This window comes from Rattus rattus, chromosome 8 (genome assembly GCF_011064425.1).
Source record: "Rattus rattus isolate New Zealand chromosome 8, Rrattus_CSIRO_v1, whole genome shotgun sequence".
NCBI lineage: Eukaryota > Metazoa > Chordata > Mammalia > Rodentia > Muridae > Rattus > Rattus rattus.
In genome coordinates, this window is record NC_046161.1 from 43,516,469 (window position 1) to 43,533,118 (window position 16,650).

At 45.0% G+C, this 16,650-nt stretch overlaps 1 protein-coding gene across 1 annotated transcript in view; it reads left to right on the forward strand.

Moving 5' to 3' along the window:
• Usp28 (ubiquitin specific peptidase 28) overlaps window positions 1-15,342 on the forward strand; it is a 58,711-nt gene extending 43,369 nt beyond the window's left edge. Inside the window, exons 15-26 of the mRNA XM_032909419.1 lie at window positions 397-467; window positions 1,625-1,853; window positions 4,396-4,590; window positions 5,933-6,072; window positions 6,240-6,419; window positions 7,311-7,406; window positions 8,816-8,994; window positions 9,105-9,183; window positions 10,157-10,236; window positions 10,723-10,846; window positions 11,968-12,163; window positions 14,257-15,342. Of these exons, the coding sequence (XP_032765310.1) occupies window positions 397-467; window positions 1,625-1,853; window positions 4,396-4,590; window positions 5,933-6,072; window positions 6,240-6,419; window positions 7,311-7,406; window positions 8,816-8,994; window positions 9,105-9,183; window positions 10,157-10,236; window positions 10,723-10,846; window positions 11,968-12,163; window positions 14,257-14,432 (1,745 nt within the window). The 3' untranslated portion in view covers window positions 14,433-15,342. The remainder of the gene's footprint in view (window positions 1-396; window positions 468-1,624; window positions 1,854-4,395; window positions 4,591-5,932; window positions 6,073-6,239; window positions 6,420-7,310; window positions 7,407-8,815; window positions 8,995-9,104; window positions 9,184-10,156; window positions 10,237-10,722; window positions 10,847-11,967; window positions 12,164-14,256) is intronic.
• The last annotated feature ends 1,308 nt before the right edge of the window (window positions 15,343-16,650 follow it).

Below are 16,650 nucleotides of genomic sequence, written 5' to 3' on the forward strand. Positions count from 1 at the left end.
GCTCTGCCAAGCTAGCTAGCTTTTCCTCCCATTACGCTCTTTTTTTTTTTTTTTTTTTTTTTTTTTTTTTTTTTTCCCCAGAGCTGAGGACTGAACCCAGGGCCTTGCACTTCCCCATTATGCTCTTGCTTCAGCTCATGGAAGGTTTTTTCCTAAATTGAGACAATTGCTTTAAGAAATTTCAGTGCAGATTTATTAGAATAGTTTGTTATGGCTTCAATGTAATTATATTGAGTTAACAGCCTTAATAACCTGAAGCACTGCTACTCCAGTACCACGTGCTGCTTTGTGCTTGCTGGGAAGTACAAGTCATTGCAATGTGGGGACAGACAAACAGCGCTGTTGGCAGGGCCCATCACAGACACTCCAACCTAACGAGGTCTTTCTTCTTAACAGACTTAAAGAATTGTATCTCGAGCACCACCCAGGCTATTGAGCAGATGTACTGTGATCCTCTTCTTCGTCAGGTGAATTAAAGGTGAAGGGAAGTGGACTGGTGCTAATGGCAGGGCAGAATACCACAAAGCCGGCATGGATTTCTCGCTAAGATAGACATAAATTCCCTTACATCCAGTTGAAGAATTCCGAGTGTCTTTTTTTTAATTCTGCCACATGGTGTTTTTCATCTAATAGAGATATATTTACTGTTAGGAGCTGGAGAGATGGCTCAGCAGTTAAGAGTGTATGCTGTTTTTTCACAGGATTCAAGTTCAGTTCCCAGAAATGCCTATTACTTCAGGGAGATCTGATATGTCCCACCCTCTATGGGTACCTGAGCTCTCACATATGTACCCACGTGCACATGCCTATCATGCTTTTACAAAAGACAGATTTAAAATAAATGTGCTGTTGAATATTAATAAAAAGTTTTTCTCCAAGTGGTGGTATTAACAAAATCTTAATTATTCTACTTTGCCAGTAAAGATTCAGGAGCCAGGTGCTGGGGTGAAAGCCTGCTAGCTCAGAGAGGCACAGTTTTGGGGGCAGCAGTCTGATCAATATTTTGCCTCATCCAAATGGTAATTGAAGCAGTACAGAGGGAAAAACTGACTGGGGATCAGTCATCCATTTCTAAGGGCCCTCGAACGGTTCCATTTGGGGCTTTATTTCTCTAGTAACTGGAGATTCCAGAAGGAAGCCAGTCAGAACAGAAATCTTGTGTCCACACTCATTTTTATTCAATATAACCGTGGACATGGCTGTGCAGAGGTAACTCTATGAAGTGCCCATGGCCTAGTCATCTCCAGAACACAGCTCTGCTCCCAGAAGGACAGTGAGCATGCTTGTGGTTAGAATAGGAACAGGTCATGTGACTCTTGACTTTCCCTCTTCTTTCTTGTGTTGCTTAAAGAGATCTGCCCCTGAGTGAAGGTGCTGAGCAGAACTTAGGGTTGAAAGAGGCTCCAGCAAGGCTTGGCTTATCTCTCATTCTAAGGGCCCTAGGATGGGACCTTGATAGCTTCCAAGATTGTGTCTTTATTGGTCTGTCCTGAGCTGGTAAATAAAATGATTGTGTTTGTATGGGCGTTCCCTTTTACTGGCTAGTGGGAATGTTCAGAATTGTGTGACACAGATACCATCCGATTTCCATGCCCGGTCTGAGAGCTCTCCTTTTGATTTGCAGGTGCCTTATCGCTTACACGCAGTTCTTGTTCACGAAGGACAAGCCAGTGCAGGGCACTACTGGGCGTACATCTATAACCAGCCCCGGCAGATCTGGCTCAAATACAACGACATCTCTGTCACTGAGTCTTCCTGGGAAGAACTTGAAAGAGATTCTTACGGGGGCCTGAGAAATGTCAGCGCATACTGCTTGATGTATATCAATGACAAGTTGCCCCACTGCAGTGCAGGTAAACACACTGAATAGAGGAAAGCATTTGGGGGATCTAGTCCCTGGGAGGGGAACAGTCTCATACTTACTTTGAAGACATTTGTAAACTGCAATTTATCACTGTGTAAAATGTTCTTAAGACTAAAAGCTGTAAGAGAATGAAAGAGAAAATATCTCAAATATCAGAAAACAACCGCCCTCTATGGTGTAAAATCATAAATGCTGGCTGGTAGGGTTATAAAGGGCTGTCCTAGCCCTTGGCTGTTGGGAGTTCCTTGTTGTTGCCTAGATTTCTCATTTTTATGAAGTACATAGAGGGCTGAGATTAAGATTTGTTTGTAGAGTGCTTGCCTGGTGAGCAGGGGCCCTGGTTCAGTCCCCAGCACTTTGTAAAGCAGGTGTGGTTATGCAGTCCTCGGGCTCAGGCACAGGCGGCAGGTCAGGCGCTGACTCAGAAGGATCTAGTAGACTCCGTGCTCATGATGAGGAACTAACAGGGGTTTTGTTGTTTTGTTGCATATTCTCTTCCTGCAATGGGGTGAGTGGCTTGGTGATCAGCAGTGGCCGCTCTGCAAGCGCCATTGAGACTGGCTGCTTGAGGGCACAGCCTCAAGGGACAGACCACGAGAACTACCTGCCCAGAGCTTGTCAAGCTGCTGCCAGCCCGAACCACCCCTAAAAGAGTACATCCTACGGACATCACCATCTTTCTATCTCCCCCCCCCCTTCCTTCCTTTTTTAAAGACAGGGTCTCACCGTGTAGCCTCTGCCTCCGAGTGCGCTCAGATCAGCACCTAGACATTTCCTGCTCAACTGTAGTGAACTGGACGGTCATTCTTTTGGAGACAGTAGCTCATCTAGCCTTTCCTACCTTGTGGGCTCCTGATCTTCTTGCCTTACCTCTGGAGCTGTACTGAGGTTATAGCTGTGCCACCATGCCCAGCTAGGACATTCTTTCCGCTCTTAGATGTAATCGTTAAATTGATAAGACTATTACTTTAAATTTTCTTTCTCCTTTTTTTTTTTTTTTTTTTTGTTTATTTCTGAGTATATGCCTGTGTTTCTGTGTGTTTGCACATGTGCATGCAGGTGCCTACAGAGGACAGAAGATGTAGGATGTCCCAGAGCTGGTGTTACAGGTGCTTGTGAGCCACCTTCCATGGGTGCTGGGAATTGAACTTGTGTTCTTCCATGAGAGCAGCAAACAGTCTGAAGCACTGAACTCTCTCCATTTTCTATCATCTCTGTTGATGTTCGGGTTTTTAAAGAAACGCTGACTGCATCTGGTGCCTGATCATGATTAAGTCATTGTCCTATCATGTGCTCATTCAGTCAGTCAACGGATATTTATTAATTTCTTTCTTTCTTTCTTTCTGTCTGTCTTTCTTTCTTTCTTTCTTTCTTTCTTTCTTTCTTTCTTTCTTTCTTTCTTTCTTTCTTTCTTTCTTTCTTTATTATATATAAGTACACTGTAGCTGTCTTCAGACACACCAGAAGAGGGCATCAGATCTCATTACAGATGGTTGAGAGCCACCATGTGGTTGCTGGGAATTGAACCCATGACCTCTGGAAGAGCAGTCAGTGCTCTTAACCGCCGAGCCATCTCTCCAGCCCGAATATTAATTTCTTTCTTTCTTTTTTTTTTTTTTTTTTTTTTCCCGGAGCTGGGGACCGAACCCAGGGCCTTGCGCTTGCTAGGCAAGCGCTCTACCACTGAGCTAAATCCCCAACCCCGAATATTAATTTCTAAGGGGTTATTTTTATTTTATGCTGATGAATATTTGGCTGCATATATGTGTATGTGTCCAGGCGTTGTCCCGCAAACCACATGAACACCGATCTCAGTCAGACAGTGGTGGTTTATTATATGCACACCCTAAGACTTATTGATTAGGGCTGCAGCTCAGAGTTCAGGGGTTGAACCATAACAACGAACATTTCTCAGGGCTGGCTCAAAGGGAAAAACCACCCAGTGGGTTCATAAAACAGGTGCAGGAAATGCAGGTTAGCTTTGACCCAGGATACTTTAGACAATAGTTCATATTGACCTTTAATGTGATGGGTCCTAAGATTAGCAAACCTCCTACAGAATATAATAACAGGGTATGTGACCAGCATGACCTTGGTCTGAATCAATGACTGGCAGGCATGGGACAAATGACTACAGCATAGGGGGCTCGGCATATGCACACATACCATGCCTGATATATCAGATCTCTTGGAACTGGGAGGTATGGACAGTTACGAGCTACCATGTTGGTGCTGTGCTGTGAACCAGAACTGGGTGCTATGCAAGGGGAGCCGGTGTTGTTAGCTGCAGAGCTGTCTCTGTAGCCCTAGTAGATGAACACCAAGCACCTGCCTGGTGGTGTTGCCTGCCCGGGTTGCTGATGTGCTGTGCTGGTTAGCCTCGTGCTGTGAGTTTCTGATTGACTTCCGTGAGTATGTGAGTATACATGCAAGTGTGCGTGTCTGTTTGGGACAAGAGGGAAGCTGGATGTGCTGCCTGCCCTTCCTCATTGACAGTTGGTTTACTTTCTCCATTTTAACCTTTCCTTCAGAGGCAGCGCCTAGTGAATCTGATCAGACTGCAGGAGAAGTGGAAGCCCTGTCTGTGGAACTCAGGCAGTACATTCAGGAAGATAACTGGAGGTTTGAGCAAGAGGTGGAGGAATGGGAGGAAGAACAGTCCTGTAAGATCCCACAGATGGAGTCCTCCCCAAACTCTTCCTCACAGGATTTTTCCACATCACAAGGTATGGTCCAGTTTGTGTCCCCACACAGTGCTGGTCTGGTCAGGTCCTTGTACTCTCCAGCCAACTCCAGATACTCAGTGACATGGTGATGTCTCTCTTCACATTGGCTTTCTTTTATATTTAATTTTTTATTTTTCTTTGACGAGAGGAGAGTGTGGGAGCACATCCCATATTCATAAAACATGGTTGATACGGAGGACAACTTGTGGGAGCCAGTTCTCCCCTTCTAGCATGTGGGTCCCAGAGATCTAACCCTGGTCCTCAGGCGTAGCAGCAAGCACCTGTGCCCACGGAGCCGTCTTGCTGGCCCAGCAGCAGGTTCTATTAACAGTGGCTGCCACACAGTTTGGTAGGATCAGTGTTCCTTTAGAAGTTGCTTTCGGGTGAACAGAAATGCTATGAGAACGGCTGTCTATGCTTTCTATAGTGCTTTGCTTGTACCCTGATCATATAGGAGAAAGAATGACAGGATGGAAAAGAAAGTTAGACTTCTCCATAGGTGATTGTAATGAATTGTTGATGAAAGGAAGCATTTTTGGCATGAGAGCGTAGGAGAAATTGTGCACAGTAATTTTAACAAGCCTTCAAAGGTCCTTGATGGGGTAGATCTTCCTTTCTTTTCTTCTTTAAATGGGTTGGAGACAGGGTTTCTCTGTGTAGCTCTAGCTGTCCTGAACTAGTTGTGCAGTGCTGGCTAGCCTCGAACTCGGAGATCCGCCTACCTCTGCCTCCCAGGCTCTGAGATTACAGGTGTGTACCACCACTGCCTCACAAAAAAGTTTTCTGGTTTTTTGTTTGTTTGTTTGTTTGTTTGTTTGTTTTTAAGATTTATTTATTTTATGTATATGAGTACACTATAGCTGTGTTCAGACACACCAGAAGAGGGCATCAGATCTCATTATGGATGGTTGTGAGCCACCATGTGGTTGCTGGGATTTGGACTCAGGACCCCAGGAAGAGCAGTTGGTGCTCTTAACCACTGAGCCATCTCTCTGCACCCTCCACCCCAACCTTTTCTCTCTCTCTTTTTTTTTTTTTTTTTTTGTTTTGTTTTGTTTTGTTTTGTTTTAGTTTCAAGACAGGGTCTGTTTGTGTAGACCAGGCTGACCTTGAACTCACAAAGATCCAGCTGCCTCCCAAGTGCTGGGATTAAAGATTAAAGGTATGCATGTCCACTGCTTGGCAGAGTAGCTGTTTCTTGTCAAAATTTCTAGGGGCATTTACGTAGGCTTTGAAGAGGTTTGCTGGAACTGTATTGAAATGTGTGTCGCTCCTGCTTGCTGGTCTTAAAGAGTGTTCTAACAGTGTTCCTCAGATGTGACCCTTCTGTGATTGTTGTTAGAGTCTTCAGCAGCGTCCTCGCATGGCGTTCGATGTTTGTCTTCTGAACATGCTGTGATTGCAAAGGAGCAGACTGCCCAGGCCATCGCAAACACGGCTCATGCCTATGAGAAGAGCGGGGTAGAAGCAGCCTTGAGTGAGGTGAGACTGGTCGAGTGGCCCTCCTTGAGAGGGTCTGGTTTTTGACACCAGCTGCCAGCTTTCTGTCGTTTCTGTTCCGTGTCTCTGCTGAATTTAATCAGCCCTCTTTATTTCTTCCTGTTTTTCCCCCATTATTCTTACTCTATCTCTCCATTCTGCTGCCACAGCATAAGGAAGCTGAACCCGAGAAGCCCCAGGAAACAAACCTTGCAGAGCAGTCAGAACAGGCTGCAGAGGTCAAAGACACAGAGGCTGCTGCCCCACCTAACTCTGAGGTCTCTGAAGTGGAGATCCCCAGTGTGGGAAGGATTCTGGTTAGATCTGATGCAGATGGCTATGATGAGGAGGTACAGAGGCGAGTGCAGGGTAGCTGTGTGTTGTTTTTCTAAAGGTGTGTGTCCTGAGCTAATGTGTTCTCACTGAGTCAAGGAACAGCCACGGAGGCCTGTCTGCTTCTGACCTTAGTTGCACTTTGAGAAAAGGCCCTGGTGGGTGACCCATTCCTGCTGTGCACACTTGGCATGCGTGTGTGCATGTGTGTGTGTGTGTCTACAATAGCTTGTGTTGAACAGGGACTGCCACAAAGCTTGGGTGGCCTGGGGAGAGGATTAGCCCCATGTGGTATTATGAACAAAAGTCCGTTTACAGTCAAGAGGTGTTTGCTTTTGGTGGCACTCCATTATTTTGTCCGACAAGTAGACTTTTTCCACTTGCTAGTGAATAAAATAAATGTGGATTCAAGTTGGTTTTGCTTTTAATTCTGAGGTTGAGCAAGCAGCTGTCATTGTGGTTCGTCTCCTCTTCAGTTGCACTGCACACAAATAGCCTTTAATCCTGTCTCTCGGGTTTCTGCTTTTTGCTCTGGGTATATATGTTTTTTATTGAAAGCTTGCAGTTACTTAATATATACCCTCATAGCTTCCTTCTGGTGGAGTGCTGACCATGTGGTTGAACTTAATGTTCAGCAGTGTCCCATCGGAAATGGACACTCGGACATCTTTGTTTATCTCCTAGACTTAGACTTAATGTGCACGTAGAGGGACAGCTTGTCATAGGCATCATGACAAGAATAGCCAAGGCTCTGCATGCACCTAGAATAGGGCTGTGAAACTTGGCCTGCAGCCTGTGCCAGCGAAGGGGCCTGTGCTGGGCCTCTCCTCAGCTCTGTTCACCTCACTTCATACGGTTTCCTTTTGAATCTGTCGCTCTCCTTTCTCTGTTTGTGCCCTCTGTGGTAGGTGATGCTGAGCCCTGCCATGCAAGGGGTCCTCCTGGCCATAGCTAAGGCGCGCCAGACCTTTGACCGAGACGGGTCTGAAGCAGGGCTTATTAAGGTACTCAATCCCCATAACCCAGGGATACTTCTGTAAGACAGTGGGAAACTTAACTAAAATTCCTTGTGCTGGGAGATTGCTCAGTCAAAAGGACACATTTTTTTTAATCTCAGAATCTACATTTTAAAAAATAAAATTTTCCACAGGACTGGGAGGATGCCCCAGCATGTACTGCTCTAGCAGAAAACTCTGTCTGGTTCCCAGTACCCAACACTGGACAGCTCACTGCTGTCACTCTCCCTATCACTCTGGTTTCAGGCACTCTTCTGTCTTCTGTGGATACCAGATATATACCACACCCCGCATACATATATACACGGAACATGGTACAGTACATGTCTATAATCACAGAGCCAGAGATAGGATCCCTCAGGCTTGCTGGCCAACCAATATAGCCTACTTGGTGAGTTTGAAGTCAGTGAGAGACCTTGTCCCAAAAAAGTATGATGAGCAAGGTAGAGTGGCACGTGCCTTCAGTACCAGTGTTTAGGAGACAGAGGCAGGCACATTCAAGTGAGGCTCACGACGCATTTGGTCTACATAGTGAGGTACAGGCCAGCCAGGACTACACAGTGAAACCTTGTTTCAACCCCATACCCAACTCTACACCCCTCCAGCACATGCACACGCGCACACACACGTGTATAGGATAGAATCTGAAGAACAGTAGAACAGTACTCAAGGTTGCACTCTGGTCTCCACACATGTGCACCCTAGCACAAAGATACACAGTGTCCTGTGTTGAAGTGAAACATGACTCTGTCTTTGCCGTCCAACTAATGAGCAACCCGTCCCACAGAGCTGATGGCTCATCTTTGCCTGGCAGTGGCCCAGCCGTGAGCCGTGCCCCTGTGCATTGCATCTACTCTGCAGGGGTGATGAGGTCATTACATGCTCATAGATGACACAAACTCTGAGACTGACTCTGTAACTTGGTATTCTGTTTGAGCTATTTGACATTCGAGATGTTTGAATGAGATTACATTTGGTTGGATTTTTAAACAATTTAATCTAAGTACTTGTATTTTTAAGAACTTGATGAGAGGTGGGCCTGCTGACACATACCTGTAATCCTAGCATTTTGGTAAGTTTGAGGCCAACCTGGTCTACATAGTGAGATCTAAGTAGCCTGAACTACAAATTGAGACCCTGTCTCCACAAAAACAAACAACTTGATGAGGATGAAAAGTTTACTTTTTAAATATAGCATGTCTTTAATGTCGAGATTCGAGGGAGTTATGGTATGCCAACAGTTCACAGCCCATAGTTGCTTCTGTAATTTCTGGGCAAGAATTCTTTGGCCTAGCATGAATTACTGAGAGGCCCTCTGGTGTTTCTGTGTCAGTTTCCCTCTGTGTGTGCTCAAGTCCACAATATTCCCTTTCCACCACTCAATTCTGTGTTAACAGGCATTTCATGAAGAGTACTCCAGGCTCTATCAGCTTGCCAAAGAGACACCCACCTCTCACAGTGATCCTCGCCTTCAGCATGTTCTCGTCTACTTTTTCCAAAATGAAGCACCCAAGAGGGTAGTAGAACGAACCCTTCTGGAACAGTTTGCAGATAGAAACCTTAGCTATGATGAGAGGTGAGAATGTGCCAGCCTGTTCCTGCATGGGGTCTCACTCGGCAACTTCTTCTAATTGGGAGGTGCTGCCCTGTACCCTGCCATTGCTTTCTGAACTCTGTCCCACACAGATCTATCAGTATCATGAAGGTGGCTCAGGCCAAACTGATGGAAATTGGTCCAGAGGACATGAACATGGAAGAGTATAAGGTAAGTGTGGGGCTTTGTTTGTTTTTAATTCCTCCCAGAACCTTTCTTCTGGAGGCAAGTGATACTTAAGATAAAATGAAGTTTTATGTTGCCAGACTCACAAGTTCCCTATGAAGCTGAAAGGGGAAGGGAAAATACAAAGCAGGGTGTGGTGGGCCACACCTTTAATCCCAGCACTCAGGAGGCAGAGGCAGTGTACCTGAGTTCAAGCCCAGCCTGGTCTACATAAGAAGTTGTAGGACATCCAGGGCTACAGATTAAAGGGGTCAGAAGCCTCGTTTTCGAGCTTGATCAGCCTACGCTGTGCTCCTTTCCTAAGGGCCCTTCTGCTCCTTGTCCTGGGCTGTGTTTGTGTGTCTGTGGGCATGTAATGGCATTGTTTTCTAGTAAGCATTAAAATGTGTGGGGCTACAGATTAAATTTAAAACCAAACTCTTCCGTGTATGAAAGCACACTCCGCCGGAGTGGTGCCGTTTAGCTTGTGCGCCCTTCTTCCCCATGGCTGCCTGTGCTGTCAGAGTCAGCAGTGCCATCTGTACACATCAGAAGGGCTTTGCCGAGTTGGGTTAGGATTAGGAGAGTTTATAAACTCAAGCACTGAGTCAAAGTGAAATGATTTACTGCTCCTTAGCGGAAGGAATAGAACACAGAAGGTCAGGTCAGTGGTGCAGGTGTTACACTCTCGGCAGGGCTAGGTTCAAATTGTCATGTGTTGAGGATGACTCTGGCCTTGTTGATGCTCCTGCATCCACCTCCCCAGTGCTGGGTTTGCAGGTGTGTACCTCCATTTGAGTCTTCCCTGTTTGTGTTTTGGCTTTTGTTTTTGTTTTATTTTTTTAACCTGAAAGTGTGATGTGTTTTATACCTGACCACATGTTCTGAGTACATGGCTGTACTGAGTGTCTAGCACCACAAGTGAAGCAGGCGCCGGTTCACTAAGATGAAGTCACTAATGGTGGTCCTTCCTTTCCAGAGGTGGCATGAAGACTATAGTCTGTTCCGAAAGGTGTCTGTGTACCTCCTAACGGGCCTGGAACTCTTCCAAAAAGGAAAGTATGTTGGCCCTGTTTTTTTTCCCACTAGCATTGATAGTCAGAACACTAACACCTACCCAGGGATACTCAGACGTCAACTGCCAGGAGTCCCCTTCTTTGTCACATACACTGTGCCCACCCACGCCCATGCTTCATCTCGTTCTGCACATTACACTTTCCCCTGTCCTTCCTGTTACAGTGGGCTTGTTTATTCGTGAGGAGATGTTATGCTAGGCTCTCTTAGTGACCAGAAAGTCATTCTGATTATCATAGGCTGTAGTGATTAAGCAGTCTCTTTCCTTTGTTCTAGAGATAGAGAAAACCTGAGGCCAAAGTGTTTCCTGAGTTTTGTTCTGTGTGCAGAACAGCTGAGCTGTGGGTTTGGCTCTCACGTTTTCCCAGTGCATCTTATTGTAGCTGAGTAGATTCTCATTACAGAAAAGTGTGCTAAGCACTAGATTTTGGCAAAGAGAACTCATCTATGGATTGTCTCCCACTTTCTAAGGTACCAGGAAGCTTTGTCCTACCTGGTGTACGCGTACCAGAGCAACGCTGGCCTGCTGGTGAAGGGGCCCCGCAGGGGCGTGAAGGAGTCTGTGATTGCTTTGTACCGCAGAAAATGCCTTCTGGTCTGTACCATTTACAGAAGAACATAATCTCTCTTCCTCCCTCCCTGCCTCTCTCGTGCTCTCTCTGGGTATCATTCTTCTCCAACCCCTGATAGGTTGAGCCAGCAGCCATACCCTTCTCAGCTACCTGCGTTGAAGCTTTTAGCATATTGCCCCCACTAAGCATGAATTTGTTGAGCACAGAGCCACCTTCTGGTCAGCTGTTTCCTTTGAGCCCACCACATACTGAGCCATATAAATATGTGGGAAGAATGGGGTGCCTAGCAGAGGGCAGTTTTCAGGACTAGGAGTATCTTAAAAATATATTCCAGTCTCACGTTAGGTTACAGAATGTAAGAATTATTCTTGCTAATCTTGTTACTTTACCTCTTTTGCATTGAACAGCCATAGGGAAAGTCTAGTATAATACTGTCAATCTGCCCAGGAGTCTATAACATGCTAGTTTTTCATGGAATTCTCAAGAGATAGCTTGCTTGCAAGATGTCTTTGTGTATTCATTACCCCAGACATCTGTGGTATTATCCTTGCAACATGGGTATTTTCTGGGGATTCTGTGGTTGCTGTGCCAGTTATAGGTGTGGTAATGTCCTATGCTGAGAAGTGCCCCCTAAAAGCTTTGCTTTTGCCTTCTAAGTCACCAGATACAGATCATCACCTTGAGTGTCCTCACACCCTCCTTCCTGCTGCTGTACTAGGGATGGTTTAACTTCCCATCACTGCCTCTAGTGTTATCAGTTATATGGGACACCTTCAGCCATTGGTGACAACTGGCCATTCTGGGAGTAGCCTGGGTTTCAGTGTCTTCTATGAATGGTTCTAGTGGCCAGTGAAGATGGAGAATCATTCAGTAGGTCTTTGGGTAGAAACAGATATCAAGTAAGACCTTGGGTGGTAACTTAGGCCACCGGAACCACAAGTTTGGGTGCTTAGAATCATCACAGAAGTTGTAATACCTAGGGCCCAGGTCACCTACCTCAGAATTATGTCAGAATATCTGCGGCAGGAGTCAGTGCTTACTTTTTTTCTAGTTAGGTGATTTTGGTGTGACTGTTGGCTTAGATTCCTACTAAGGTGATGATATTCTTTTTCCCAGTCTCTCTTTGTCTGTCTTTTATTTGTAGGAGCTGAATGCCAAGGCTGCTTCTCTTTTTGAAACAAATGACGACCATTCTGTAACAGAGGGCATTAATGTGATGAATGAGCTGATCATTCCCTGCATCCACCTGATCATTAATAATGACATCTCCAAGGACGACCTTGATGCCATCGAGGTCATGAGGAACCACTGGTGCTCTTACCTGGGGAAGGACATCGCAGGTGTGTTACTAGCACTGCTCACCTGTAGTTGTGCTTTTGTGTATCTGAAACCTCACAGCGCCTTTAGCATCACTGGTTGTTAAAGCCTCTTAGGGGATTGAAACCTCCTAACATCTTCTGTGAGGTACATGGGTCTGCTCCATGGAAACAGCACGGGAATTCGGGCTCTACTTCTCTCTGCCTCCTTGCCTCAGTCAGCAGCTGAAGCCACTCCAGGGTCAGTCACCTACTCATGGGAGCTACGACAGCTTAGAAGTAAACCCAGGTCACCCTACTCCCTAGCTACAGTTAGTGCTCTGCAGCTCCCTAGCTACAGTTAGTGCTCTGCAGGAGTGTTAGTTTTTTTCATTATTTTCCCTTCTACTAAATTACGGGCTTTTGTAGTTTATTTATGTAGAGTATGATTATCTGATGGCTCTTTAACTGAACTTTCTTGAAGTTTGAAGTTGCAGTATATAAGAATATTATTAACTAATTACTTCTGTGAATGAGTAAATGGAATATCAAGAGATCCTGAATTTTGTAGGTGCATTCAGTTTGCTTGTATGTTCTGGTAGGAATCCTTCTTGTTCATTTCCCACTCTGTAAAGAGTCTAGTGACTTGTCTTAGTATGCAGAACTGACTGATAAATCTTAGAACAAGCAATTGCTGTGTTTTCTTGTTTTCTTTCATTGTTTTTCTTTAGACCTTGTGATGCATAGCTTTTCTTTATTCTCTTTGGACACATTAGTGTGTTTAAGCATTTGAAAGACAATAGCACCATTTTGTGTGTGTGTGTGTGTGTGTGTGTGTGTGTTACAGAGCATCACATCCAATTTCTTAAGATTTAAGAGGATAGTGGTAAGAATAGCCATGGTAACAAAACAGCCTTGCTACTTGGTAAGCAGGGCTTGGCTCCTGGCTGGCCCGAAGCTCATTGTGTAGACCAGACTTGCTGAGAATTGAAGAGATCCTTTGTACCTCAGCCTCCTGAGTGCTAGGATTAAAGGTGTGCTCTGCCACACCAAGCTAGTTAAAAGCGTTGCTTGTATCACTAGTGGTGTGTATAGAGGATGCATGTGCATCAGAGGACAGCTCTGTGCACTTAGGCCTGCTCTCCGTTTCTCCCTGGCTCTGTCTGGTGAAGTCTGGTCAGCTTGTGCAGCAGACACTTTACTCTCCCTCTGAGCCAGCTCCTTTTTCTCATCCAAGAAGCTTTATACAGCCCAGGTATACACACATATCAAAACAGATAATGCAGATTAAACCTTTATAGATTTTTTTAAAAAACAGAAATGTTCTGTTTATAAATGATGACAAATTTGCATGCTCAGGAGATGGGGTTGCTCTATCTTTTCATAAAAGGTTAAATCCTAGATGAATATTTGATACTTGAGAATTTAGACCATCTGAAAAACGGTTTTTCGGAGTTGATGATATTTTAATTCTATGAATGTCAATGAGGAGCCCACCATGTCATATAAATACATAGTTTTAAGTGCTAGAGGTACACTGAGGGCCAGTTCAGAAATGATGGCAATTCTGAGCTACTCCCAATCCAATGTTCACTTAATATTAGCCTTTTCTTTTTTTTAACGAAACATAAAAATCAGCAGTGCAAACAGCAGTCTTTAAAAATCAAACACCTTACTACAATTCAATCCAGAGATACACTTCTTGATGCTCTCGTGCATCAGATAATGTTGGGAAAATGTTTAGAAGTCTTTTCTGTGGTTACGTTAATAACCTTTCTGTAAGACAGGAAAACTTGGCACTGTTTGACATGACTTTTTGTATATTGTGTGATTTGAACCGGGACTGCAATGGAGTCATGGCTATGTTTGCTTTTGAGCAGGCTCAATCCCCTTTACTGCTGTCAGGGCAACTCTTTCCCCAGCATACACAGACATGAACCTGGACTCAGTTATGCAGCCCTATGTGGGCTTCTCACCTAGAGTGGGAGGGGCAAGTCCCAAAGGCATCTTCCTCGGCTGCAGCAGGATGCGAGCTGTTGAGTTGAAAGTTGGCTACTGAAGGCTGTATAGCTATAGCCGTCTTACTTTCTGCCCAGATCTGTTGAGCTGTCTGTATGACATTTATTTTCCCTCTACAGAAAATCTGCAGCTGTGTTTAGGGGAGTTCCTACCCAGGCTTCTAGATCCTTCCGCAGAAATCATCGTCCTAAAGGAGCCTCCAACTATTCGACCGAATTCTCCCTATGATCTTTGCAGCCGGTTTGCAGCTGTCATGGAGTCCATTCAAGGAGTTTCAACAGTAACAGTGAAGTAAACTGCACATGGACGGTCAATACTCATTTTGGTTTCCAGTCACCTGCCAGTTACACGGCAGTCTGTTGTTGCAGACTCCCCTGGAGAGAGAGACTGGGTGTCTGAGCAAGATTTAGACCCTCTGCCCTCTCTGATGTGTGTTTAAGGGATTAAGGATAAAGTTGCACATTTAGAATCATGAGAGCTCTCTCACTGAAGAAGGCAGGAGCCGGTGCATTAAGGTTTTGAATTATCCCAGAAGACCTGAATTGCCTTTTTAAATCTCCCATAATAATTACCCTTCGGGCGCCTGTCTCATCAGAGCTGAGCCGGAGGAACACTTTCTGGTTCTTTTGTCAAGTTCAGGTGACGTTTCTAAGTCCTTAGTCCAGAGATTGGCAACAGGGCCTTGCCTGGCTCTTGACAGTAACACAAAGGGTGCTGCTGAGCCTTCCCTCCACACAAGGGTAGAGCGTAAGGCTTCGCCCACCACGAAGCCACGGGAAAGCTGCCTCCATTTTCGGTCTGTTTATATTTCAGATAAACCAGAACACCTCACACTCAGTCTTGAGTGAAAGAGAAGCATCCTGGGCTCTCACCCCAGTGCTGGTGTAAAGCTGCACAAGGGACATTTAATAGCTAATTAAGCAACATTGTGGAGATTGTCACGTGCAGGTGTCTAAGGCTACCTGGCCTGATAGAATTTTGATTCTCTCTTTCTTTTTTTTTTTTTTAGAAAATAAGGGATGTGAATTTATATAGAGAGAGACCATCTATCTGTGTATATGTAGAGAAGCTGCTTTTTAAAGAACTTCTAATTGGGAACTCATGTTTTAACAAAATGTTAAGGATTAATGAGGAATCATGGGAGGGAAGAACACAACTATGCAGATTTTATAAATGTGCAATAAAAGTATTTGTTTTACCTTTGGTGTGTAGCATGGCCCGTTTTGAAATACATGTTTTCCATTTTGGAAATGAGTGGACTTCATAGCATTTATGTGATTTCAGCCTTTCTTTTAAAAGGGGCAGGGGAAAGAAAGAAAAGATGGCATTTCTCTCTGCTCCCCCTGACTCTTTTTTTCAAAAGTTTGTCTTTAACTTGTGTGTGCATTCATGTGTGTGTCATGTATGCAAGCGCGTACGGAGGACAGCAGACAGCATTGGAGTCCCTAGAGCTGCCTGAGCCATTGGCCACCTGCTGTGTGCTGGGAGCCAAACACCAGCTAGCACAGCAGTTCTCAACCTATGAGTTAACTCCTTTGGGTGGTCAAATGGCCCTTTCACGAGAGTCATCTAAGACCAACAGAAAAATGATATTTACATTACGATGTATAACAGTAGCAAAGTTACAGTTATGCTGTAGCACTTTTGTGGTTGAGGTCACTACAGCATGAGGAACTGTATTAAAGGTTCACAGCAGTGGGAAGGGTGAGCCACTGGGATAGCAGCAAGTGCTCCTAACCTCTCAGCCCTGTCTTGCTCTAACTGTCCATCCACCCACACACACCCTATAGCTACATCAGTTAGATCACTAGGAGGAGTGACAGGTAGTTTCTCCTTCTTGTATAGCTGGCTACCTTTTGTTCAATCCTGTCTCTTCAGGACTTCACAGATTGAAGTTTCAGGCTGATGCTTTCTTGATACTTGTTTTTGAGTGATTCATATAGCCTAGACTGGGCTGAGACTCACTGTGTGGCAGAGAGGCTGGCCCCTGGCTGCTGACCCTACTGTGCCTAGGTCCCAAATACTGAGAAGATGGGTAGGCAGCACTCATTACCATGTGTCTACTGCTTTCTAACTGTACTGAAGCTGTGTCTTAGAATGTTGCTGTGTTCTTTTAGAATCTTACTGGCTTTTAACTTTATTTTATTGATACTGGGTCTTATTCTGTGGCCCAGGTTCGTAAGTTAAAAAGTATTTTCATGCCACAGCTTGCCTGTGGAGGTCAGCGGTCAGCTTGTTGGGAGTTCTCTTTCTTCCCGTTATGCAGGATTCTGGGACTGAGCTCAGGTTGTGTAATACATCTACCCACTAAACCTATGGAATGTGTTGTCTGTCTCCAGTCTTCTAGCTTCAGCTTTCTGAGCAGCCAGGATTACAGACATGCACTCAACTAGTCTTTGGTATTTTTTTTTAAAGATTTATTTTAGGTATATGAGTACACTGTCACTGTCTAAAGAAATACCAGAAGGGGGCATCGGATCCCATTACAGATGGTTGTGAGCCACCATGTGGTT